The sequence below is a fragment of the Cnephaeus nilssonii genome (assembly GCF_951640355.1).
Source record: "Cnephaeus nilssonii genome assembly, chromosome: 18".
Classification (NCBI taxonomy): Eukaryota; Metazoa; Chordata; class Mammalia; order Chiroptera; family Vespertilionidae; genus Cnephaeus; species Cnephaeus nilssonii.
This window is the reverse complement of record NC_137089.1, coordinates 5286881-5314467: the sequence shown is the minus strand read 5'-3', so window position 1 is coordinate 5314467 and position 27587 is coordinate 5286881. Positions and strand designations below refer to the sequence as shown.

The 27587-nt window shown below is 49.5% G+C and overlaps 1 protein-coding gene across 1 annotated transcript; it reads right to left on the bottom strand.

Moving 5' to 3' along the window:
• Nucleotides 1-3980: 3980 nt before the first annotated feature.
• On the bottom strand, nt 3981-21826 carry LOC307114096 (gasdermin-C-like). Its single transcript, XM_079796298.1, has 10 exons — nt 21808-21826; nt 19090-19307; nt 18578-18761; nt 16259-16427; nt 12986-13097; nt 10848-10892; nt 6074-6252; nt 5622-5751; nt 5093-5166; nt 3981-4433 (listed from the first exon to the last, which is right to left on the bottom strand). The coding sequence occupies exons 2-10, from the start codon at nt 19301-19303 to the stop codon at nt 4194-4196; spliced, it is 1347 nt and encodes a 448-aa protein (XP_079652424.1). The 5' UTR covers nt 19304-19307; nt 21808-21826; the 3' UTR covers nt 3981-4193.
• Nucleotides 21827-27587: the final 5761 nt, after the last annotated feature.

Sequence of the window (27587 nt, the reverse complement as noted above, 5' to 3'; positions counted from 1 at the left end):
GGACGCAAAACTCTGGGGGGTGAGTGCATGTATGGGTGTGGGGTGGGGGAGGGTAATGGTAAGATATGTACACATATAATACCTCAATAAAAAAAAAAAAGCCAGAGACATAGAAGCATCAAACAGACCAACAAACCTCAGAGGGAAGGCAGGGGAGGGTGGGAGCAGGGACGGGGGTTAAGAAATCAACCAAAGGACTTATATGCATTTATATAAGCATAACCAATGGACACAGACAGTAGGGGGGTGAGGGCATGTGCTAGGGGGTGGGAACGGCCAGGGAGAGGTCAATGGGGGAAAAAGGAGACATATGTAATACTTTAAACTGTGAGGCGCAGCTACAGGGTTTGGACAGGTTCAAGCCTTGGACTGATGAGAGGAAACAGTCCTCTCGTGGCCACGTGCAAGTCCCAGCGTGGAGGGCAGAGCCCTCCCAGCACAATGATAGCCAACAGCTGGAGTTGTGAGCTTGAACCTGTGGTCTGAACACGTGGCCCCACGTGCCTGAGTGATAGAGGCTGCAAGGAAACAAAGCTGGATCAGGTGCATGTGATTGAGTGGGATCGAAGCCCACCAGAACGTTGTAAACATCTGACCCGCCCTCACTGTGCCTCGTGGCATCGGCTGTAAAATAGAGACACGGCTTGTGGTCGAGGCGCTGTCTCCCCACCAGAGAAGCAGCGTCCCACCGAGACCCAGCTGTCATCCTCTTGTCTGTCTTTTCTCAATCCTTTCAGCCGCCCCCTCTCAGGGTCACCGAACCTGGCTGAGCTGGCGCGGCACATAAGGCGCCCTGGGGCTGAGGATGCCATGGCCGTGCCAGCCCGCCACATTAAACAATAAAGAAATTAAAGATACATATATACACGCCTATGTGGCAGTTTTAAAATAAGTCCACAAATCCTTCCTCCATTCAGGAGCTGAGCTTGCCTGGGAGCTGACCTTGGCGACTGACTTCTAACAAATACAAGACGCAGAGTTTTCGGGGTGTGTGACTAGGTCATAAAGGCATCAAACTTTCTCCTCCCGCTCCCTCTCTCTCCCGTTCTCTCTCATCCTCTACTCTGAGGGAAGCCACCTGCCATGTCACGAGGACACTCAGGCCACCTGTGGGCAAGGAACTGAGGCCTCCTGCCAACAGCCACATGGGAAACCTTCCTCAAAACAGGTGCCCAGCCTCAGTGAGCCTGCAGGTGGCTGCGGCCTCTGCCAGCCTCAGATGCAGCCACAGGAGAGCCCACGCCTGCACCAGCAGCTGAGGCCACTCCCAAATCCCGACCCACGGGAACAGGCCGACATAAACCAAATGTGTGCTGGTTTAAGCCAGGTTTGGGGTGATCTGTTTCACCTTTCTTGAGATGCCAGTTATTAAAATACAGACATTTCACTCCTGTGTCCCCAACACCTGGCATCTGTGTGCACTCAGTAAACAATGCAGATCAACTCATGGAATGACAAGCTCGTCCCCAGTCTCTTAGGGACACCTGTACAGACTCACACCCAGAAACAGGGGCATCGTTCCCCCATAAAAAGGAGACTTTTTAACAAAGAACCATTGGCCAGCATAATTAATTAAACAGGAACTGTAAGAAATTATCTAAAATCTGCTGTTAGAACTTGCATAATTGGCCCCTCTTATTGAGGGAGGGAGGTAGGGAACTGCCTGTAGAGGGAATGCGGGACCTCCCTGTATCCAGGGGACGAACAATCAGCAAGGACACACCTGAGAGGCCAAGCCCCGGGGAATGAAAGCCTCCGGTCCCACGTGGGGACTGTCTCGACGTCCTCTAGAAGCAAAGCCACAGAGACATTCACGTGAAGGCCAGCTGGGCACCATGCCCCTGCAGCACCTTTCTGACTTGAGCTGCCTGGAGACCTCCTGCCTCTGCTCCCAGCACACCTGGGGCAGGTGGGAGCACTCTCCTGCCCCCTGCTGGCCTGAAAAGGCCAAGGAAGAAGGCCTGGCACAGCTTACCCACACTCCATTCAAGCACTCCCTTCCTCCCTAATCTTAGGAGACTGTCAGCATAGAGGCTCCCCACCTCCTCAGAGAGGAGAGAAGGTGGGTCAGGGCAGATAACCCCTGTCTGGTTCCCTCTGTGACAACTGGGGCGAGGCGGATTTAAAGCCCAATCAGATAACCCAGGGCTAACTGTGTTCAAATGCAAAGACCCCTGATGTTTAAAAAACACACAACTAATGATGTGTGCTCTACTGCAGGCTGTGAAGCAGGGAGAAGAGCAGTGCCTAGTCCCTACCAGAGGGAGGGGCATCCTGAGACATGCTCCACTGCCTGGGGATTTCTAGAAATTGAGGAGTGATTTTAGCATCCCAGACCACAGACCCCTCCTCCCACCCAATCTTCTGGGGCTGCCTGTGGGACCACAGCAGGGACACCCAGGCTTCCAAGGCGTCCCTCACTGTTGTCTCGATTCAATTCCCTCGAGAACAGCTTATTGAGTGTCACCTTCGTGTTAGGCACTGGGACAGGTTCTTCAGAGACATTATTTAATTTGATTCACTAACAACCAATAAAGCGAGAAAAAGGAAGCGGGGAGGATGGAGTTGTCCGGTAGAGGTCGCCCAGCAGTGACCTCAGACTCCACGCCGAGACCTGTGCAGCCACAGGTCTTCCTGAGGACAGGCTTTGTTCTCCAAGAAGACAGCAAATCCCCACATTTTTGTTGCCAGGAAACCCCAGATGGGCTCGGGCTGCCTGTCGCCATGTCCAATAATGAAGGCAGGGTCGAATCACAGAAGACATTTATTGAGAAGGTCAGCTAACCAAGAAGAGAAGGCACTTTCAAGCATTCAAATCCCGTCTGACAGCAATGAGCGGGGGACAGGATTATACAGCGGAAGGACTAGGGTGAGGCTGGGAAGGGAATGCAGCTATGCACAGCCCTGGGGGTCCCCAGATGTCAGCCATTGTCCTTAGTCATCAGGTAAGGAAATGATGTTGATGAGATGATGTTTTGACTCCTGGTGGGTCGGTCTGACCAGGCTATGGTTTTGCTTGCTGCGTTCACAGCTGAGTCACCTCCTCCATTGCTTCCCACAGGCCTTGGAAAGGAAACTTAGGAAGAAACTTAACCCCCTATTCACAAAAGTTTATGTGTTCTAAGATTTAAAATAATACGATTATTTTTCAGCTTAATTCAGGCGCTCTATCTATCAGATTATAAGTCCCCCTATCATTTGCACCAGCCCTGCTTTCTGATGGGTTGACCAGGTTGCAATATTTTGAAAAGTTCCCGTGCTTGGCTCAATTCATTTAGAAACTATATGCCCTGCTTACTGAGCAACATTCAGACTCTTCATGGCTCCTGCCTGGGCTCAGCATGGACAACACATTTCCCACAGAATCCATAGTAATCCCACAGAAGGGCTGGCGTTTCTGGAAACCCTGGAAACAGCTCTAAGTTCCCCATAACTCATGTCGTACCTCCCAGAGCTCTTTATGGGAATTATTCAATACAACCAATGCAGTGTTTTATTAAAAGGAAGATTCTAGAAGCTATAAAAAGAAGCCATTCCATGTTCAATGCAGTGGGGAGGCAGCAAAGGGGGAGGAGAAAGCGGGGGAGGGAGGTGGGAGAGCAGAGCAGAGAGAGGGGCCAGCCTTGAACTCAGAAGTCCCAAAGCAAATCAAGGAAAGTGTCTGCCATCACCAAGTCCTGCTCTGTGGCAATGCTGCCACCTTCTGGTGTAAATTATAAATTCATTAGAATATAGCGCCAATCACAGTCATTCAATAGATGAAGCACGAAGATGTGATCCTATGAGTTTACATATATATCCCCAAAGTATGCCTGGGACCTATTTAAAGCAGAATTAAATATATATATACTTTTCAAGCTCCTACCTTTTAAAATATACCACTGAGTGCCTGAGCAATTACAGAAAATCCTTCAATGTTCTCCCTACATCCATGCATGCCCCCCACCTTCCAACCCATCCCCCCCACTCAGCAGCCAGAGTCTCCTGCCATTTATGACAGCATGGACAAACCTTGAGGGCCTTGTGCTAGGTCAAATAAATCAAAGAAAGACAGAGACTGTCTATCCCTTATATGTGGAATAGATACAGACTCACGGATACAGAGAACAGCCTGGGGGTGTTTGCAGCAAAGGGCAGGACCAGGACTGACTAGTCTCACTGGACTGACGCCCTGGCCTGCCCCCCAGGAGGGCTCAGGCCTCAGCCAGCTGTGTCAGCACGGAGAGGGTCCCATAGAGGGCAGACAGGGGCTCCTTGGCTTCTGGGATCCAGGTTGACCTGGGGCTGTTCAGCTCCATCTTCAGGCCACACTCATCCAGCAGCTCATAGGTAATGACCAAGCCCTCTCCCTGGAGTGGGGCGAAGAGCTCAGGCTGGAGGGTAAAGGGAATGTTCTCGAAGCAGTTGAAGTTGGGCTCCAGGATGCTCCTCACCTTGAAGAAACAGTATCAGATGTTACAGGTCAGCCTCTGAGGTCAGGAAGAGAGAACCTGTGGTCAAGGGCCAGGGGTCATGCAGGGTAACTGTGGGGGTGGGAGCTCTGGGGTCGTGACCTGTTCCTATCTTGCGGTCAGTGTGGTCACGGACACGTTGTTGGAAATCACTGAGCACTGGCTCCTCAGCTGCTAGATAGTGACACTGACACTTACTCAGCAATTAGTGGGGTTTGGAATTGTGTGTGTATGCCTGCGTGTACAATGTGTGTATGTACATGTCTACACACCCATATGTACTTACATGTAGATGCATGCAGAGAGAGAGCGTGCAATTTGAAAATGATAACCATGTGAGTACAGCAGGGATATAACTCAGATGCCCTGAGATCCCCAAACCTGTGTTCCTAGATGGCTATTTAAGAACTGGGGGGAGGGCCCTCTGCAGGGTTGCCATGGAAACTGAGACCTTCCCCAGGTAGACTCATGCCCACTGGACCTGTCTCCCAGACAGAGATGCAGCCCAGATTTCCCTGGCCCAAGCCAGGACCTACCCTCCCCTCCCAGCAGCAACCAAGTCATCTCTCTTTTCTCAGAACCATTCTCATCCTGCTTCCCTCACTCTATTCCCAGGATGCCAACCCCTGGGGATTGCTCACCAGGTCCCTCTGCGGAAGGAGGATCCTCTTCTCCATGGACTGAGCCAGCAGATCATGTTGGCTGTCACTCAGCACTGGGGACAGAGGGACATTTGGGGAAAGAGTCAGATTCTCCTCTCCCCACGGTGAACTCAGAGACCTTTAGAGGCGAACTCTAAGGCAGAGGAATAAAACTCGCGGGACGTGAAGGTCAAGTTCCTTGCCCTGGGAAATCCTCCTTCTGCTCGTGCTCGTGGGATGGTCCCCAGGAAGCTACCTAACATGGTCCAGGGTGGGCTTCTGTGGCTAGACCGGCATCACCGCCCCCACTGACCCGCTGTGTGAACCTGGCTGGCCTCGCAGGCCTCAGGCTCTGTCACAGGCAAGCTTATCACCCTGAGCCCTCCTGACCGCGGAGGGGCCTGTGAGGTGAGGGTGAGAAATCATAACCAGCCAAGGGGTTTGGAGAGGTGACACCTAATGCAACCCGTTCGGGGCTCTGGGGGACCAACCTTGTGACCCCCCCATTCTTCCTCTAAACCACTCTTACCCATTAAGCCTTCAAGCAGGTAAAGAAGGAGGGACTTTGAGCCAACCTCTGGATAGCCGGAGTCCTTTCGCAGTTCAGTTAGGATGGCGCCACCAGGGCCCTCCAAATGCCCGACGGGTTCCAGTTCAAGCTGTGGGAGACAGGGCTATTCATGATGGTGATAATGACATCAGTGATTTCGCCTGTAAATTCTACGTCTACAAGTGATTAACCAAGGAGTGGGGGTAATGGCTCTAGGTACCCCCAGGGAATACGGAGCACCCCAGTCTGTGAGGGCTGCCTTCCCTGGCCCTGGTCGTTGGGCACAGGGGCATAGTCCCCAACCTCAGACATCCTTCTCATCCCCCTAAGATTACCCCCGTTTTCCTTTCCCCACCCGCCTTGGCAGCCGTACCCCTGAAACATCCCCCATTTACAAGTCGGATCAGCCTTAGGGTGCAGCGGGGCCTCACCGTGTCCATGAGGTCCTGAAGAGCCTCGCGGTGCCCAAGCATGGCCAGGAGGTTGGAGAACACAGCACCCCACATGCCCTTCGAGAGCTCGGCCGCTTTTACCTTCTGGGAAACCTCCTCTTGTAGCAGCTTGAAATCTGCCCTCAGGACCAGCCCGGATACCTTTGTCAGTCGTCGACCTATGAACCAGGAGGTCACGGTTCAACTACTGATCAGGGCACATGCCCAGATTTCGGGCTCAATCCCCAGTGTGGGGCATGCAGGAGGCAACCCATCAATGATTTCTCTCATCATTGATGTTTTTATCTCTCCCTCTCCCTTCCTCTCTGAAATCAATTTAAAAACATTTTTTAGGGGGGAAAAAAAAAAGAAATCTGTCCTCGGGCATTAATGCCAACCAGAAAACAGAGACAATTCTCAGATTAGAACATTTCTTTCCCACCAACGTGAGCAAAATTCCTCTTCCCTTCAAGCTGCTGCCCCAGAGCATCTCTGAAGATGGCATGTTTGAGCTCTGGGATGGAATTCCACAAAAGACTAGAAAGATGGAGACTCTCCGCTGAAATGAGGTGGGGGGTACATGCAGGGAGGACAGGAGAGGATCCAGGAAAGGGTATCGGAAAGAGGAAGAAACTGATCAGATGCTCACTTCTGAGACACCAGAAATAATGTGGGTTCTAGACTGGACTCCAGAGATGAAAACATCAGAGATTCCAGCACTGGATTTCAAAATGAGGGTGCCATGACCATTATATGAATTTATGGATTTAAAGTGTTTGGTACTACATTCAGTTGTGCCTGTGTCTTCAGGGTCTATAAGGAATTAACCAAGGAGTGGATGTTGGGGCTGCCTGCTTCTGCCAGGACACCTGCCTCCAGGGGACCTTGTGAGAGTGAGAAGTCACTAGAATGGAAGCGCCAGGGAGGCAGGCATTTCTGTTTGGTTCACTGTCCTATCCCAGTGCTCAGAAAATGCCTCCTGCCCAATGAGCCTTCAGTAAATGTTGGCTGCATGCATGCATGCATGAATGAATGAATGAAAAGTAGCCATGACCAAAGTGTAAATCTGGAATTAAAGCTCAGTTTTCTGAGTTGTTTGGAAACTTCCAATTTGGGTTCTGAGCTCTGCCGTTTCCTACCCAGCAGCCTTAGGTCTCCTCTTAGTGAACACCCAGCCCAAGGGGTTCCTGCACCGTTCCTAGACAGAGAATGGCAAGTGGTCATCTCCCTTTCTCATCCCTCAGATTTGCTTTAGAGACACTTCCAAGAGTTCAGGCCTCTACTGCTTCCATCCTCTTTCTTTTCTTTTTTTTTTTTTTAATATATTTTTTATTGATTTCAGAGAGGAAGGGAGAGAAAGAGAGAAATAGAAACATCATTGATGGGAAAGAATCCTTGACTGGCTGCCTTCTGCACGCCCCCCTACTGGGGATCGAGCCCACAACCCAGGCATTTGCCCTTGACCCATTAGTCCGTAGAACAACGCTCTATCCACTGATCCAAACCAGCTAGCCAAACCTCTTTCTTAACCTCTTTCTGCTCTATTCCAGTCCATCCCTCCACATTCCTGACCCTTCCCGACCCTTCAATCCCACAGCCCCGAGGGCCATGGTGGCAAAGGCAAGGAGACTCTGCCATGCTCACATGAGTACAAGGAAGACCCTCCCCAACCCCAGAAAACACACACTCCTACTGGGTGGATGGAAGGTCCTTTGCTGCCTAGAAGATAGTCTCTTGGTTTCTCTATAGTCTGCCCTCTACTCCCTGATAAAGCAAAGGACCTGACCAACTCATCTTCTGGAAAGGTTTCCTGCTTGTCACCAACTGTGATGAGAAGACTCTTACAGTCTGGGTGGGAAGAAGCCAGGTCAGCAGAGTTGAGGGTATTCCTGCTGGAGCCTCTCACCTCCCCGCACCTGCAGCCCCCACACTTCCCCCTCTGGGCCAGGTGTGACACCTTTTCTCAGGATACTCTGGGGACCCCTTGCATCTGAATCGCCTGGGACGCTGTGGAAACTCAGAGTCCCTTGCCTCACTCCATACTTTCTGCATCAGGCTCTCTAAAAGGGAAGCTAGACCCTGCCTTTTCATTAGGCTCCTGGGTGAAGGTTATCCATCCTAACATCACATTGGGGAAAAGAAATCACCTTTCTGCCCTTTGTCTTCCTCTCCCAGACATATCTCCTCTTCTCCATGAATCTAGGCCCTTCCTGCCCTCCTCCTGGGTGGTTTCACATTTCACGTAGAGAAATGTTCATAGTTCTGAAACTCCTAATGATCAGATTTAAGTGTTTGACAAGGGACAGGAGCCCATGAAGGAAGGAGACAGAGGGAAAGCAGTCCCATTATAGGAGACCCCAAGACCATGGTGACGCAGTATCCAGGGAGAAGAGAGTCCAAGGCGGGAATAATCAAGTGTGTGGTCGTTGATGATGATGTGAGTAAATTCGCTGGAGGACAGACTCAGTGGGGCGAGGCATGGACAGCAGGTAGGGTGTGAGCAGGGTGCACAAGATTCTTTAAGAAATTTGTCTGTGAGGGGACAGTGGGTGGGAAGAGGGGACACACGGGAGTGAGGGGTTACGAGATGGCAGAGACCTGGCGTTGTGGTCAGGTCAGGGGAAGGGTCCACGTGAACTGGAGAGAGGGAGGATAGATTTGGCTCAGCCACCTTATCAGACATTTATCTCCATCAGCTCTAGAGAGAGGGTCCCACTTCCATACAAGGGGAAGGTTAGGGAGAGGTGGGGGAGATAAGAGATCAATCAAAGGACTTGTATGCATGCATATAAGCATAACCAATGGATGCAAAACTCTGGGGGGTGGGGGCATATATGGGAGTGGGGTGTGGGGAGGGCAATGGTAAGATATGTACACATATAATACCTTAATAAAAAAATTGAAAAAAATAAAATAAAATAAAACTCCCCCCCCCAAAAAAAGAAATAAAATGGGTGACAGAGGAATTCTGATTTTCTCCAAAGTCACACAGAAAGGCCTATAGCAAATTATTTTTCTAATTTGTTATGAGGATGAAATTAGTTCATGGAAGTGCAATGCTCACTGCACTGGGCCATTCTTTGTAAAGGTTCCTTCTAGTCACCCTTAGGCCTGAACTGGAGAACAGATAAGCCCCATGCGCCCCGTTTGGGCAGGGCATGACTTGCAGACACTGCTGTGAGCTCAGCCTTCGAAGTCAATCTCCATGTAGTTCACACCTGTCAACACTCATAAAACATAATTTTGAAGTTTGAGTTCAGCCACTGACCCCACAAGATTGGAGAGCTCATACTCATTGCATCTACTGCCCCCGACAGGAGGTCACGAACAGCAGGACCCACCCTTCACCAGATGTTGCAGGGAGGACTCTATAGTGAACAGAGAGTGTGTACATGTGTGGGGAACCCCCAATCTCCATGTAGACATATCAGGCTGGCCTCTACCTGGGATTCCACATTTGGACACAGACACCAAGGATGCTGAGCTGGTTGCTGCATGCACCCACAAAGGAAGGAAGGAAGGAAGGGAGGAAGGGAGGAAGGAAGGAAGGAAGGGAGGGAGGAAGGAAGGAAGGAAGGAAGGAAGGAAGGAAGGAAGGAAGGAAGGAAGGAAGGAAGGAAGGAAAGGAGGGAGGGAGGGAAGGAGGGAGGGAGGGAGGGAGGGAGGGAGGGAGGGAGGGAGGGAGGGAGGGAGGGAGGGAAGGAAGGAAGGAAGGAAGGAAGGAAGGAAGGAAGGAAGGAAGGAAGGAAGGAAGGGGCTAAGGAAAGTATAAATTTGGAAGTAAAACTCAGTTTTCTGAGTTGCTTGGAAACCTCCTATATGGGTTCTGAGATTGTGTCTTCCCTACCCAGCAGGCTTCAGGTTCCCTCTTGGTAAACACCCAAACAAAAGGGTTCCTGTAATTCTTTCTAGAAAAAGAATGGCAAGTGGTCTTCTCCCTTTCTGCCAAATTTGCTTTAGAGATACTTCCAAGGGTTCAGCACTCTACTGCTGCCACCCTCTTGCTTAACCTCTTCCTGCTTCATCCCAGTCCATCCCTCCAACTTTCCAATCTTTCTTGACCCTTCCCAACCGCTTCTTAACCTTTCCATCCAACCGAAACTATGGCCAGGCCCCAGTGCCATGGTGGCAAAAGGAGGAGTAACCTGCCCTGCTCATCATATAGGTATTAGGAGGACCCTCCCCAACCCCAGAAAACACACACTCACTTGTTTGAAAGCGGGAAGGGTCTCTGCTCTATAGAAGAGAAATTAAAATATCACCCAAACATCAGTCTCTGAAGATTCTCAGTTTATCTACATTCTACCCCCTACTCCCTGACCTCTCTTTTCCATCCACCCCTACTCTTTGTCCAGGGAACCACAGCCCAGTGGCCCAGGTGAGGATGGCAAAGGCCATCACGTGGGGTTTCAGCTGTAAAATGGGGCCTCATGAAGGGATCACATCCCACTTTCCTGTCTCTACAGTCTCCTGTCCACTTACGGATTGTGCTTGCTGTTGGGAAGAGAAACAGAAGTGGTCACTCACAATGGCTTAGTCTCCACTCCCCCAACACACACACTCCTACCCCAGTATTCAGAAGAGACAGGCTCGCCCTGAGGCCAGGGGCCTGTGTGGGTCACAGCAGTGAGATGAGGAGGTGGTGGAGGAGCCTGGCTGGGGAAGGTTTCCCTGAGGGTCTGTCGGGCTGAGCCCCAGCAGTGTGTTTATGGGTCAAAGAGGGTCAAGGGCTCAGCGGGGCCTGAGGTCCAAGCAGAGAACCTGCCCAACTCACCTGGAAAGGTTTCCTGCTTGTCATCATTGGCGATGTACAGAATATCTGGGTGGGAAGAAGCCAGGTCAGCAGAGAAGGGTATTCCTGCTGGAGCCTCTCACATCCCAGCACCTGCAGCCCCCACACGTCCTCCTCTGGGCCAGGTGTGCAGCTTTGCTCAGGGTCACCTGGGGACCCCTGGCATCAGAATCACCTGGAACACTGTGGAAACTCATTAGAGTCCCTGACCTCACTCCATACCCTCTGCACCAGACTCTCTAAAAGGGAAGCTAGGACCTGCGGTTCCCATGGGCACCTGGGTGAAGGTTACCCACTCTGGTCTCACATTGGAGAACTGCCTTGTCCACAGAAAGGAAATCGCCTCCCACTGCCCTTTGTCTTCCTCCCCAGGACTCTCCTCCCTCACACAGCTACTCCCTCCTGCCCTCCTCCTGGGTGGTTTCACATCGCACATAGAGAAATGGTCATACTTCTGAAACTCCTAATGATCAGATTTAAGTGTTTGACAAGGGCCAGGAGCCATGAAGGAAGGAGACAGAGGGAAAGCAGTCCCATTATAGGAGACCCCAAGACCATGGTGACGCAGTATCCAGAGAGAAGAGAGTCCAAGGCAGGAATAATCAAGTGTGTGGTCGTTGATGATGATGTGAGTAAATTCGCTGGAGGACAGACTGCAGTGGGGCGAGGCATGGACAGCAGGTAGGGAGTGAGCAGGGTGCAGAGATTCTTTAAGGAAGTTGGCAGTGAGGGGACACTGGGTGGGAAGAGGGGACATGGGTGAGGGTTATGAGATGGCAGAGACCTGACCAGGGGAAGGGTCCAGGTGAACTGGAGAGAGGGAGGATAGATTTGGCTCAGCCACCTTATCAGACATTTATCTCCATCAGCTCTAGAGAGAGGGTCCCACTTCCATTTCATAGAAAAGGTGGGGACAGAGGAATTCTGATTATGAATTATGCAAGCGTTATGGCAAATTATTGAACTGTTCTTCATATAAGTTTACTCTATGAAGTGTTAGGAGGATGAAATTAGTTCATGAAAGGGCAATGTTGACTGCACTGGCTCATTCTTTGTAAAGGGTCCTTCTAGCTACCCTTAAGCCAGAATTGTAGAAACAGACAAGTCCCAAGGGCTCCCTAGTGGGCAGGACATGACTCACAGAAGTTAGCCTTCAGAGTCCATCTCCATTTAGTTCACACCTGACAGCAGTTATAAAGCGTAATATTGAAGATTGAGTTGAGCTACTGACCCCACAAGACTGGAGAGCTCATACTCATTCTATCTATTGCCCCTGACAGGAGGTCACTGACAGCAGTACTCACCCTTCAGCAGATGTTCAGGGAGGACTCTGTGGATAGCTGTGTGTGTGTGTGTGTGTGTGAGAGAGAGAGAGAGAGAGAGAGAGAGAGAGAGAGAGAGAGAGAGAGATGGAAAGTGTTCTGTATGGTGAGTGCAGCCCCTGGTCTCTGAGGAGCTGGACCCTCCTCAGGCTGACCTCTCCCTGGGACTCTACATTTGGACAAGGAGAGGCCAAGGACCCTGAGCTGACTGTGTTTACAACACCCACTATCCAACCCTGTTTGCAGTTGTATTTGATGCAAATGGTTCTCCCGTGTGAAGTTGGAACCCAGTGTGTGTTCGGGAAAGGAGCATCTTGAGGCAGGTGAGGGAGGGAGAGATGCAGACACAATCCTGCATTTATGGTTAGGGTACTGCCTCTGTAGTTTTGCTCTTGGCTGTGCCGATACGTTACGGCCTTTACCATGGGAATATGGGTAACCTGGGAGGTCTCTGTGGCTCCCCCAGGTGATTTGCTGAGAGTGGTGGGACCTGGAATAGAGATGGGTGATTGTAGGATCATGCTTCGCCCAGTGCTAAGCACACCTCCACATTGGGCACCCTTCTGTCTCTCTCCATGTAGGATACTGTCTCTGCCTCCCAGAGCAACATTTCAGTCAGGCCATGCTTGGGGTGGCTGTGGTTAGTGGTGATGTGGGCCCTGGACAGCTGGGAAATGCTGCTTCTCTCTGAACAGGTAGAGAAGCGAAGGTTGCCTGATGATGGTCTCCCCTTCTCATTTCTCTTCCCAGGAGGAGCAGGCCCCCACACCCCACCCGCCTCCTCCAGCCTCTGCTTACCCCAGCCTTTGTTGTGAAAAACCAGCTGCTTCCTCTTATAGGCCACCGCCAAGTTCCCCGTCACAGTCAGCTGCTTCTCTCTCACTTCGATATGCCCTGCCTGTCCTTCACCCTGGGAACAGAAGCCAGGTGACACTGTCGTACATGCATGTCGTTTTAAAGTCAAATACATCTAGAAAGCTCATGAGAAAAGGGATCAGCAGCCCCCATGCCCTCACCCTCTCTACTCCTGGTTTCTAGTTCCTGCTTTTTCCTTGTTTCATCCCATATTTACCTCCACACCCCTCAATTTCATGTTGATACTCCAATGATTTGATTTTTTCAGATTCAAGTACATCTAGTCACTTCCTCTTGTTGATGATGAGGGTTTCATTCTCCTACTCTTTATAGGAGCCGAAGCAATTGATAAAAGGTTAATACCAACTCCAGCCTCTTCTAGTCTTCCATGCAGGGCAAGGGCATCGTCCAAATCCAGTTCCCTCTGCCCTCCTGCCACATCCAAGAGGGGAGAGCACTGAGAAGCTCTTATGAGTTCACAGCCCAGGGGCACGGCTCACTGACAGGAAAATACTGGGACCCATCCATGGAACTACAGAGTACTTCCCTTCTCATTCATCTTACCACCATATCACTAAAGGCCGGTTTACCAGAGTTCCTTTAGCACATGTATCATGTCCAACTTTCAATAAAAACAAAAATTACAAGGCATATTCAAAGGCAAACAACAGTCTGAAGAAACATAACAAGCTGAGAATCAGACTCAATTATAACTTGGATGTTGGAATTCTTAGACCGGGAATTTTAAACCACTGTGATTAATTTGCTAAGAGATCTTCACTCATATGTGGAATCTAAGTAACAAAAGACACTGATGAATGGAGTAGATGGAAGCATGGAACAGAGTGAGAAATCTCGGAGGAAAGGCAGGAGAGGGTGGGTGGGAGGAAATCAACCAAAGACCTTGTATGCATATATGCATAACCCATGGACACAGACAACAGGGTGCTGAAGGCCTGGGGTAGGGAGGGGGGCAGGGGCGACTGGAGGGATTCAATGATTCAATGCGGGGGGAGGGGGAGAAAGGGACATCTGTAATACTTTCAACAATAAAGAATTATTTAAAAATAATAATAATTTGCCCTGACCGGTGTGGCTCAGTGGATAGAGCGTCGGCCTGGGAACTGAAAGGTCCCAGGTTCGATTCTGGCCAAGGGCATGTACCTTGGTTGTGGGCACATCCCCAGTAGGGGGTGTGCAGGAGGCAGCTGGTCGATGTTTCTCTCTCATCGATGTTTCTAACTCTCTATCCCTCTCCCTTCCTCTCTGTAAAAAATCAATAAAATATTTCTAAAAAAAAATAAATAAATAAAATAAAAATAAATAATAATAATAATAATTTGCTAAGAGATCTCATGGAAAACAGACAAAATGCAAGAGCAGACAGGTAATATAAGCAGAGAGATTGAAATTCTAAGAAAAAAATTAAAGAGAAATGCTAGAGAGATAAAAATACAAGAAAAATAAAGAAACCCTTTGTTTGGTTCATTAGTAGACTGGACACAAGTGAGAGAAAAACCTCTGCACTTGAGGAAATCTCAACAGAAATCTCAAAACTGAAAAGCAAAGAGAAAAATGACTAAAAAAAAAAAGAGAGAGAGAGAGAAATGACTAAAAAATGAAACCTAATATCCAAGAACTGTGGGACAATTACAAAAGTTGTAACATACATGTAATGATAATATAAGGAGATGAGAAAAGAACAGAAAAAATATTTGAAGCAATAATAAATGAAGATTTCCCCAAAAACAATGTCAGACACCAAACCATAGATCCAGGACCATGAATTCAAACTGCAGAAAATGACAGGTAAAGAAAACATATTAAAGTCGGGGGATATTGAAAGAAGTCAGATATTTCTTGTCTGCTGTTGTTTCCATTATATATATTTTTGGCTTTATGATTTTATTCCTTTTTCAATAGGAACATGGCAATAAGGTATTTGAGGATACAAGTAAGACTCCACATCTTGCTATAAAAGCAAAATGGATTTTAGCTTTATTTTTTTAAAAAAAAAGAATACATTTATTTGAATTTTGTTAAGCTTTTTTGTTATTATGTAGCTCTTCTATTTAATCTCTATTGTGGCAAAAAAATAAAAAACACCACCAAAAATATAGTATTTCACCAATTTTCAGGTGTACAATATGGTACTATATTTTCACATTCATTTGTCTAGAGATATTTTCTGATCTCCCTCGTGGTATCTTCTTTGACCCAGGGGGATTCAAGAGTGTATTTCTTAGTGTCCATATATTTGGGAATTTGTTAGTTTTCCATTTGTTATTGATCTCTAGTTTCTTTCCTCTGTGGCCAGAAAAGATTATCTGGTGTAACTTCAGGCTTCTTAAACTTGGTCAGACTATTAGAAAGGCCTCGCATGTGAGCTGCGCTGGAGCGCACTCCGGGTGTGCAGGGGGAGAACGTGTGTGCTACTCCGCAGCATGTTCTATGTCTGTTAGGGACTGTAGTTCAATTCGTCTACATGGCGCTGCTCAAGTCCTCCGTTTCCTTGTTGATCTTTTGTCTGATTGACCAACACAAAGCTGATGCAGCCATGACCAAGGTGATACACCAACTGCTTAATGACATCACAGCCCATGGCCCACACTTAGCGCCTGTCTGCCTGGGAACAGCTGTGACAGTCGGGGGTGGGGGAAGAGGGGGAATGGGGGACAGGATTGTCCCTGTTCTCAGAAAGCCAGTTTCCCAGCCCAAGCGGATGGAAACCCAAAGTTGAAGGTCAAACACCCTTCACACGGGAGCAATGTTTCACTTGTTCAAACTCCCCTCCTCAGAGACAAAATCACCGACCTTGGGGAAATTAGTTCAGAATTCCACTTTTTTACTTGAGTTTCTAATTCTTCTAAGTGAGGACAAATTATATATAAAATATATAATGTGTATGAGCACATTATAACACACACTATTTGATAAATGAATTTACTTTATAATTGAAAGTACTATCATTGGTTTTTGTGAGTTATATCGATCCTTTGAGCCTGAAGACATTTAAATCTCCCTCTTATCAATTCTCCTCAGGAGTCAACAGCATTTAGGAAACTTCAACCACTGAGGTTTGGTAGTGGGGTCCCTCATTTCTTCCAGCATAAAACCTCTTAAGATTTGGCAGAATCCATCCCTTACCAAAGCAAATGTAGTACCACATGATTAAATCTACTTGCTATTTTATTGATCAGTGCCCCCACCTCGTACCTGGAACCAAATATCCTGAGGGGTGGATAATTTCCCTGAGATCTTCTTGCTCCTAAAATCCTGCAGCACAGGGCTGTTGAGCAGCTCCACGGTGTCGGTCACAACATACAGGTTCACCCCTGCTTCCCGGCATTGCTTCAGGAAGGCCGGCTCTGGGTCCAGCAGTTTCCTGCAGGGAGGAGAGGGTCAGAGTGGGAAGAGATGCCTTCCCGGGCGCCCTGGGTCACCCTGCTCCTCGGAACCGGGAAGGGGTGTTCCTGCTGCAGGTAGTAAGATCCTGGCACATGGGTCAGGTTACCAAGGAAAGTGAAACACCTTCTTTGCTATGCAGGGTGGAGGGGCCCCATTTTCTGATGGGGGCGTGGGAAGGAGAGTACGCAGGCTGTTTTGTGAAAGGCATCGGCATTTTCCAAAATTATATTGGTCCAGTGCCAGGGCCTCCCCCGTGAAGAGGCCAGGCGTGGACAGGTCCACGTGGTGGACAACAGTCCCTTGGGAGCCTGACCATTGTCCAGAGGCACAGTCAGGGTGAGGTGGGGGCAAACAGATAAAGGGGATGAGGCAGGAGATGCTGGATGAGCTTTCAGGACAAGCACATGGGGATGTGGACAGAGTCACTGTCTTGGCAGGTGGCTGGGAGGGCTGCGGTGATGATGCAGTCTGGGTGGGACATGACGGGTTGAAAGTACCGAAGACGGATTTCATCTGCATTTCCGTTCTCAGACTCAACTCTCGTTCCACTAAAGGCCGCACCGGGTTGGCGCCCAGGAGAGAGCCGAGGGGAATACTGAGACCCTTTGCTTCTCAGTGGAGGAGGTCACAGTCTTCCCGTCACTCTTTGGGGGAAGTCAAGGCCCTTACCGTGTCTCTGAGATGTTGTGTCATCTGACATTCACTCACCTCCAAACCTCACTTCTGTCACCTTCATCCTGGTAGGCTAAGCTCCCACCTCACTGACTTCCCGCGGCTCCAGAAAACGCCAAGCCGGTCCTGGCCCAGGCTTCAAACCCCTCATCTGGACCACTTTCCTCCTGCTCTTTGCTCCCTTTATTCTGCAGGTCTCAGCTCAACTGTTAGCCCCACAGAGAGTCCTAAACAGGCCCCTCCCTCCAGCCCTCTTCCACCTGCTCCTGACACTACCCTCCGAGGCCCCCACAGTCTGCACCTGCCTTCAGGTGAAACACGTCACGTGCCCACATCCATTTACCAAAAGTGTCTCATTGTCTTTCTTTTCACATTGCAAGTTTGACCTCAGACAGACTTGTTTTTCTTGGTGCTACTAGTGGATAATAAAAAGTATCCCTCAAATCGGAGCCTCTTCAACTGCTTAAAGCAGTTTCTAGGACAATTTTTATTTTATTTTCCTGCAGCTAAAAACCAAATACTCTTTTACACCATAACGTTTTTGTAAATGTTAGTTCTAATAAGTCTTACAAGACACCAGGAGAAACTGTGCCATGCCCTGTCAAAGTAACTCTCATTCTCAACAGCCTGGGATTTTTACTAATTGCTTACTTTTGTAATTTTTTTTTGCATTGATAGAAATACTATTTAAATTGAAACATGTTTCTAAAAGGCATAAAGACTTAAGTTCTTGCCCGGCCAGTGTTGCTCAGTGGTTGAACGTTGACCCATGAACCAAGAGGTCACTGGTTTCGATTCCTGGTCAGGACACATGCCTGGTTTGCTGGCTCAATCCCCAGTAGGGGGCGTGCAGGAGGCAGCCGATGGATGATGTTTCTCTCTCATAGATGTTTCTATCTCTCTATCCCTCTCTAAAAATCAGTAAAAACATATTTTTTTAAAAAGAAATACATAAGATGTCTTTAAAAAAAAAGACTTAAGTTCTTTATTAAGCCCTTAGGATTATTGAAGATTGATCTTTTCTTCCAGGCACTGAGGTAAATTAAATCCTAGGACACTGAGCCATACTTTGTTGAAACAAAGAGTTTCAGATCCTTTATCTCACTTAAATTAATACTTGTTAAGTTCTTTTTTATTGCTTATTTTTCTCAGTCACTGCATGTCCCCTGCCCCAGAAAATACGTTTTAGAGCAGGGATTTTTATCTGTCTTGTCATTACTCTATTCTCTCCAGAAAACAGCATAGTAATGGACAACCGCAGCTTTAAGGAGGACTTATTAGATAACTAATCACCGCTGAATGAATCAATGTGTGAACATGTAAGAAAGGCAGCGTGATCTGGGGTGCCATTTTCTTCATTCTGAGCTGCAGGGACTAAATCTGCCAAATGCCTCCTTGCCCATGAAGACAGTTCTGTGTGGGGCCCATTGACCAGGTGCCTCCCCCTGCCCTCACCTCTTCTGAAGCTCTGTCCAGGTTTCGTGTGGGGTGCTAACAATCTGGCACTTGAAGGCAGACTCTTGGCACTCAGTCGTCTCCCCCGAGAAGCCCGCTTCTGCCGCAGCATTTGCGCTCCCAGCCACGTGATGCTTCGTGGCCCTGGCGTATCTGAGGACGAAAGGCCCTTTGACAGCAGCATCTGGAAACAGACAAGGTACCTGAGGTTCAGCCAAGAATTCCCTCTGGAACAGCTGGGAAATGGCATGGAAACGGAGCGACTGAGCCCTAGCTCGCCCCAGCTCTCCCACTCAATTGAGAAGCTAACTCATCAGCCAACATTTTGAGTGTAAATTACTCCTGAGGACGTTTGAATCCACCCAGGGGCTGGATAACAGGGATGCTGTCCTAACCCTAAGGAATGATGCGGTCCCCCTGTGTGGGTGTCTCAGCATGTCTTGCCTGCTGCACCCTTCTCCCTGCACCCTTGTTTTGCAGCCCCTGCCTCCTATGCCCGTGGCTGACAATACCTGGGACCGAAGAACCTGGTTCGAGGATGTGCATGAGGGAGACATCAAGAAAGACATCGGGTAGTTGCCAAAACCGAGAGCGAGCCTTCTTCCTCTGAATTAGAGAAAACGGGTGTATCTTGGTGGCCCTCTCTAAGCATTTGACAGGTCTGAGCTCTTGTTGTCCGATGTCTTTCACCAATTTCTTGGTATTTCTCCCAAACATGGAGGGCATGTTGCTAGGGGCAGAGAGAGGGAAGCATGAAGATGAGGTGGGTCTCATGGATGAGATTAAATGAGTTTTCAGGTGTCATTCAGAGAGAGTTGGCAGTGACTTGACTGTGTCATAGGCCTTTGCTGTATCTACACAGTGAAGTCACATACATGTGCAAATGGTCCCCGTTACCTGGAACGGGTCCTGGGTCTTCCTTAAATAACTGTCCATCAAAATGGTCTTTAGTGAACAGATGAGATACCTAGACCTGAGTCCCTGCTGGTCAGGGGACCAATGAGCATTAGCTTAACATGTAGGAAGTGCCAAAGAGGAGGTAAGTTCCCCTCCCAAACCAAATGTATGCACTTCCTTATGCCACCACCGTTCACATCAAGCTGGCCACATTGTATGATGATGGTTAGTCCTCCTGGAGTGTGTGTGTGTGTGTGTGTGTGTGAACTACCTGTGTTCAGTGCTGCAAAGCCCATGCTTTTTAAGATCTTACCAAGTCTTGCTGTGACTGAAACAGAACAAGAGTGTGGCTGTCACAAAGGTGGGCATGAGATGGTTAAATAAAAGCCCGGACAACTGCATTGTTGTGCTAAGTGGACCGCGATTCACTAGAAAATTATGAAGTGCCTCATTTCTAAATGTCAGGAGCCTTGTATGGGTTCTCATCAATCTGTACTCGTCAACCTGTACTCGTCAACCTGTACTCGTCAACCTGTACTTGTCAACCTATACCCATCAGTCTGTACTCATCCACCTGTACTCATCCACCTGTAGTCCTAAACCTGTAGTCGTCAACCTGGATGACACTCTCATTCTGCTTTTAAACACTTTCCATTTCAAAGAATGACGTCAGTAGATGGCAGAACAGGACCTTTCAGCCCTCAGCACTCCTCGGAAACGCCAGTTCTGACAACCACCCGTGGACCAGAGTTCCTCTGTGCGAGCGCAGAGTCCAGCGAAGTGGTCTGGACTCTCAGTTGGAGCACATCCGGAATGAATGCTTTGAAGAGTGGAAGCAGAGCAGTTTCACTTCCCCACGTCACCCCACCTCCGAGGCAGCACAACTCAGACCAAGACTAACCCCGAGGCCCATGTCTTCTCCCATGGGGAGTGAGAGCACAGTGGGCCTGACTCCCCAGGGTGCAGGACACTCCTAAGCGGCCTGCTTCTTTTTCGTCCCACCCACAGCGCTGAGGCGGGTTGGCATGGCTGAAGACTCTGAGGGCAGGCAGAGGTCACTGATAGATGAGTGGGTAGAGAAGATGTACATTTACACAGTGGAATATGACTGCCATAAAAAGAATGAAATCTTGCCATTTGTGACACATGAATGGATCTAGAGGCCATTATACTAAGTGAAATAAGTCAGAGAGAAAAAGACAAATATCATACGATTTCATTTATATGTGGAATCTTAAAAAAAAAAAAAAAGAAGAAGAAACAACACAAATCAGAAACAGACCCATAGTACAAAGAATAAGCAGACAGTTGCCAAAGGGGAGAGGTGAGGATGGGTGAAAAACAAGATCTGTCAAAGACACATCCCTTAGCCTTACCTGCTTACCTGTTGTTACCCAGAATTCTCTGCATTAGGGAGAACTGTAGGAAGAAGTGCTGACTTGGGAGGGGAGGGGTATTAAACTAAAATAAACCAAAAGCACCTCTACCCATTTCTCAACCCTATTAAGAACATTTCTCTCTCTGACTGTAGTACTGTTATTGCCGTAGTTAGCTGGTTAATGTTAATAAAGGAAAAAAGCAAAGGGGAGGCCACACACTATAAGCATGGCCATCTGGGCAGCTTCATGTTCCCCAGGGAACCAGGTCCACTCCCTGCAGGGCACTGGGGGAAGGGACAGAACAAAGGGGGAGATGGGCTCATGTGCAGTGCAAGTGGGGGTTGGGGAGCATGGGGGGTATAGGGGTGTATAGGCCTGTCAGTCTAGCCTGGGGAACAATGGATTGGCTAGGGGGTGACCCCATCAGAAGCATGTGAAATCGTGAAGAGTTAATTGGTTAGTTTGGAGAAGCTCCTGGTTAAAACCCCAGAGTTCCCACTCTCTTATTGGCTCTTGTTCTCTCTGTCTCTCTTGCTCTGTGACCCGCACTTGGGCCGTGTGCTCCCCTGGTCTCTCTCCATAGCCATGTGGCCTTACACAGCCCCATGGTCCATGCTGTGCTGACCCCACACGCAATGGACTCCCCTGGGAACACAGCTAAGCTAGCCAGATGCTGACTGGACTTTAACCTGGAACTAAATTTCTGGGCAGTGGCCTTGATCCTAGCCCTGCTGAAGGCAAGATTGGACTTCTTCTATGGCAAGATGCACAGAGATGGGACCTTGGAGGGCAATCCCTTAAATTTACATTATCAATAAAGCTGTCCACTCCACGAAAACCCATCCTCCTGTGGGAGCCTCAGGAAATTCTTTTCCTCAGGGCACCCCAAAAACCCCCGCTTCCATCGATAACAATATCTTCTTATTCACCCCCTGGTCCCTGGTTAGCACTTACCAGTTGTATATTGTCTTGTCTTAAAGAGAAAGGCTCCAATGGGTAGGGCTCCTTCCAATCCACAGACCGCCTGAGGTCAGACAAAACCCAGAGAACAGAGAAGTGCGACTCTGCTCTTGGTGTTTTCTTCCCACCAGCAGGTCCCCGACTCCAGGGCAATATCCTGTAACAAGAAGCAGATGAGGCCCTCCTCTCCTCCAGACCAGGTCTGGGGCTGAGCTATGGAGCATGGCCTTACCTCTCAGGTCCTTCTCAGCCGAGGCTACAGAGTGAAATCGGGCAGGATTTATATAGTATCTCCGGAGTAGAGTGTGTCTGTTCCTGACCCGGAGAACGGTCTGAGCAAATATGATTCATAGGTTCCATTCACGGATGAGTGATTGCTGGGACAACGTATTTGGCGACATGCCACCTTAAACGCCCTGTCTAAGATGTAGCCGTGTGTCAGCAGGAAAGGTACAGATCCGCTCAGGAGAGAAGAGGTACATGCAGGACCCTGGGCAGAGCCTCGGTTCAGTTGGAATCAATGCTGCCCCTCCTGTGTGTCCTGTGCAATCCATCTTACAACAATCTTTAATGAAGAGAAAGGAGATTGTTTTTAAAAGGACAAAACAACTTGCCCCAAACCCATTTACTTTCTAATTATGTCATGATCACTCCTGTGGCCTGATGGGGCGAAGGGAAGTGCCTGGCAGAGGGAGCCTGTGGGAGCAGGCCATCCCGCACTGACGCTCAGAAGGGCAGCTGAGGGTGCTGCACACGGCACTTACCCTCTTCTTCCATCCACTGGTCATGCCAGTCCCACCCCTGCCCTTCCCACCGGGGAATGGGTCCCCACTCCATGCGCCAGAGGGCTCACAGCTGTGCTTTCCACAAGACCCACCAGACCAAAGAGTTCCCCCAAACTGGATTTACCTCCAAATTTACATTGTAAAAACAACAGACTCTAATATAAAATTGTGTATGTGCATATGCCACTGTGCCACAGGCCAGCACCTGAGGGCCTTGCCCTGCTGTGGGACATTCTAGAAGCCAAGGAAATGTGACAACAGTTTGGGGTGAGTTATGTGAGTCCAGGAAGCCTGAAGGTTTTTTGTTGGTTTTTTTTTGGTTTCTTTTTACTTTGGCTTCGTTTAGAACAACATGACCATAAGCAGCCGCTAGCTCTCCTTCCCCAGGTCCCTGTTCTCCATCGGGAAGCACCGCCGACATCCCGGAGGAGGGATAGAAACGGGAAACCTGGGGAAGCGAGTGGGTAGCTGCAGCGAAGCATCCCTGGTCCTCCCCTGGGAACAGCCGCCAGTGGGGACGCAGTCCTGGAAGAGGAGAAGCTCCACGTTCCTCCCTGCAGTGTGCAAGCAGCACCCATGCCTCCCTCCTGGCAAACCTAGAAGACCAGGGGTCTTCTGTTTGTGCCCTGGGCACAGGGAAGTGCTTGGTGCCCTGCGTAAGAGTAAGCGATGCGTTGGCTAAACTGGTTTGGCTCAGTGGAGAGAGCGTCGGCCTGTGGGCTGAAGGGTCCCGGGTTCGGTTCCGGTCAAGGGCCTGTACCTTGGTTGCGGGCACATCCCCAGTGGGGGGTGTGCAGGAGGCAGCTGATCGATGTTTCTCTCTCATCGATGTTTCTAACTCTCTATCTCTCTCCTTTCCTCTCTGTAAAAAAATCAATAAAATATATTTAAAAAAAAAAGAGTAAGCGACGCCAATTTACTTAAGGGTTCAAGGGAGACTGAGGTGGGGTGGCCATTGCCCAGCACGTTATTTTCTTGTAAATTCTCCACTCGCTCTCTTTCCAGGTTGGCCCTGTTCACAGGCTTTCATGGAGACTTCTCGCCGCCCCTCCCTGCCTCACACCTGCTTCCCCTCCTCCTCCCCCTCCTCTTCTTTCTTTCCCCTTCCCCACCCCCAGGGCCTTACAAGTTTCAGTCATGCGCTTCTAGGTTTCTGCTCTCCCCCCCACATTCCCACTCCCTTTCCTTGTCTATAATAATAATCTATAATAATAAAAGCATAACATGCAAATCGACTGAACAACTGAACAGCAGAACAACCGTCCTGATGACCTTCCAGATGACTACCCTATGACATGCACTGGCACCAGGCCAGCCAAGGCGGGTGTGATGCGATTGGTCACAGGGGAGGGGGGGGGCCGCCATTGCCCACGATGGCCCTGCAGAGGAAGGCCCAGCTACCTGGCCTTATGGCACTGCGGCGGGTGGGCAGGGCCTCCCTCTGCAGGTGAATAGCCTGGGATCCCCACGATATATGGCCCTACAGAGGGAGACCGAGGCCATCGGCCCGCAATGCTGTGGCTGGTGTGTGGGACCGGCCAGTGATTGCCCTGCAGAGGGAGGCCAGGCCAGCCAAGCGATTGCACCCCACGCCTGAGGTCTGCAGAGGGAGGTGAAGGGTGGTGGGAGAGGGAGGACAGCATAGCACAGATAGCAAGGAGTGGCAGTGGTGGGGGCAGGGCAAGCTGCCTTAGCCAGAAAAAGGAAAGCCCCCATAGGCCCTGATGGCCGACCAGGCCTAGGGACCCTACTTAAGGGGTCCCGGATTGCAAGAGGGCGCAGGCCAGACTGAGGGACACCTCCTTCCCTGTGCATGAATTTCATGCACCGGGCCTCTAGTACAGAATAATACAACCTTCTCAGAGCCCCACCCTTGCTGAGCCAGCCAGTTGGCCAGCTAGCTTCTAGGTGTATGGTTGGTGTCCACACACTAAAGCTAATAGTTCGTGGATTTGGGAACTCTTGTCTTACTGACCTTGATACCCCAACACCAACCATACACCTCCTGAAAACGGAAAACTAAAGAAAAATGGAAGGTAAGCTTGTCCTTACACATTCCCTGAGAGCACGGTGACCCATGTTTCTAGAATTTCTTCCCTGGAGGCCTCCGACAGCTGCCCTGATTCGCACCACTCATGCTTCCTCCCTCTCCCCTCTTGCTTCTTCATCCATCACCTCACTCCCTACCAACCAGCCCATCTCAGAATTACATTCATGACTCCTGAGTGTCAGAGCTGTAGGAAGCCATGTCACACCACTCCTGCAGATGTTGGCTCTGCCAGGGTCTATCTGATCGCTTCTCATCACTTCCAGGGCCAACGCCATGCCCCATCCACCATCAACTCTTACCTGGATGATGGCAATCCCCTAACAGACTTCCTGCTTCTGCCCTTCCTTACTGTGTGTCTACTGTCCACAGGGCAATCACAGCATCTTTTCAAAAGTGCATCGCACACCTCACTGGGAATCTAACCTCTGTACTACCTGCCGATCCCACTTCAAGTAAAACAAAGTCATGATAACGATCAACAACAACGGCCTGCACGCACTTGACCTCACTTTCCGATGAATTCTCTCTCATTCCAGCTGTTCACATGGCAGGAATTTCTTCCTTTGGTTATTTCTCTACCTGGAACCTGCACCCCAAATAGCTACAGGGGTCACGTCCCTTTGTTTCACTTTAATAAGTCACTTGTCGCTAAGACTTCTGCTGTCAAATTGCAAACACGCCATCACCCATTAATTTATAACCCATCTTAACCTTCCTTCCAGGCCTCCTTGGTTTGAGTTAGGGTGACACACAGGCTTTCCATTTAATCCCCAAATGGGGGTCAGGGCTCAGCGGGGCCCAAAGTCGAGGCAGAGAATCTGCCCAGCCTGGAACTCACCTTCCGCAAAGCGTGCCTCCTCCTCACCTTCTGCGAAGTGAAGAATGTAGGGTCAGCGGAGCCGAGGGTACCCCTGCTGGAGCCTCTCACATCCCGCACCTGCAGCCCCCACACTTCCTCCTCCGGGCCAGGTGTGCCAGCTGTGCTCAGGGTGCCGTAGGGAACCCTTGCATCAGAATCACCTGGGACATTTGTGGAAACGCAGAGTCCTGACCTCACTCCATTCCTTCTGTATCATATCTTCTGAATCAGTCTCTAAAGGGAACCTGGAAGCTGTATTTTATTACTTTAGTTTTTCTATTTATTGAGATATTGACATATGACACATAATTTTAAGGGTAACAATGTGGTGATCTCACACACACATATATTACAAAGTGATTACCGCAATTAGGTTAACACCTCCATCACCTCACAAATTACCCTTTATTCTGTGGTGATAACATTTAAGATCGACATTTGGGCCCTGGCTGGTGTAGCTCAATGCTTAGAGCGCCGGCCCATGCAACAAAGAGTTACAGGTTCAATTCACAGTTGGGGGCACATGCCTTGGTTGCAGGTTCGATCCCTGGCCACGGTCAAGTGCAGGAAGCAACCAATCAATGTTCCCATCTCTCTCTCTCTTCCTCTTTCTTCCCTTCCTTCCACTCTCTAAAAATTGATAGAAAAAATATCCTCAGGTGAGAATTAATAAAAAAAAAAAAAAGAAAGGCTTGATATTTGGTTCTCAAATTTACTTGCTCTTATCATTAAAGCGTCAGCAAACTTTCTGTAAAGGGCCAGGTAATAAATATTTTTGCCTCTGAGGGCCACGTGGCCCCAATCACAAGAATTTCCTTCTACTATTGTGGAGCAAAAGTTGCCCCAAATGATACATAAGCAGACGAGTGAGGCTGTGCTCCAATAAGGTTTCATTTATGGACATTAGGATCTGAATCTCATGCACTTTACACATGCCACAGAATATTGTTCTTTTGATGGTTCTTCCAACCTTTTAAAAACGTAAAAATACTTTAGTTCACAGATACAGGCGGTTTGGGCAGGCTGGCCCGCAGACTAGCTGGGAACCCCGATGCAGAGTTAGGGTTCTCCGTCCTCCCCAACACGCAGGCGTGCACTGGGCTAGCGGCTGGGCCACAGAGTGATCCTTGGTCCCGGCTGTGTCATTCTTGTTTGGGCTTGTCCACTAGCATTCACTTGTCCTGCCTGAAATTCAGGGACCGCACAAGGTCCTCGGGGCACCGAAGGAACATCACCCATGGCCCTTCTCAAGTTCTCAGAGGATCAGAAAAATCGCCTGCAAGGGCAGTGACATATCGGAGGGGCTGGAGGAGATACCTGTCCTAGTTGCTCCGGCTGCCATCACAAATTCCCATGAGTGGCTTAAATGACGAATTTATTCTCTCAGTCCTGGAAGGCAGAGTTTGAGATCAAGGTGTCCACAGGCTTGGTGCTGAGGCTGAGGGAGAATCCGGCCTGTGACGGGTGGTGCCAGCCATTCTGGGTGCCCTGGCTCGTAGCTGCCCGGCACCAGCCTCCGCCTTCACCTTCCCATGGCCTCCTGCTCTGTGTCCGTCCCCTTCCTTCCTCTTACAGAGCTGACAGTTAGATTTAGGGCCACTCCAATCCAGGGTGGTCTGAACTACAAACCTTTGTTGCAGATGCAAAAACCCTTTTTCCCAATAAGGTATATGTGCATATGCCACTGTGCCACAGGCCAGCACCTGAGGGCCTTGCCCTGCTGTGGGACATTCTAGAAGCCAAGGAAATGTGACAACAGTTTGGGGTGAGTTATGTGAGTCCAGGAAGCCTGAAGGGGTTTTTTTTGTTTCTTTTTAATTTGGCTTCGTTTAGAACAACATGACCATAAGCAGCCGCTAGCTCTCCTTTCCCAGGTCCCTGTTCTCCATCGGGAAGCACCTCCGACATCCCAGAGGAGGGATATAAACGGGAAACCTGGGGAAGCAAGTGGGTAGCTGCAGCGAGGCATCCCTGGTCCTCCCCTGGGAACAGCCGCCAGTGGGGACGCAGTCCTGGAAGAGGAGAAGCTTCAGTTCCTCCTTGCAGTGTGCAGGCAGCACCCATGCCTCCCTCCTGGCAA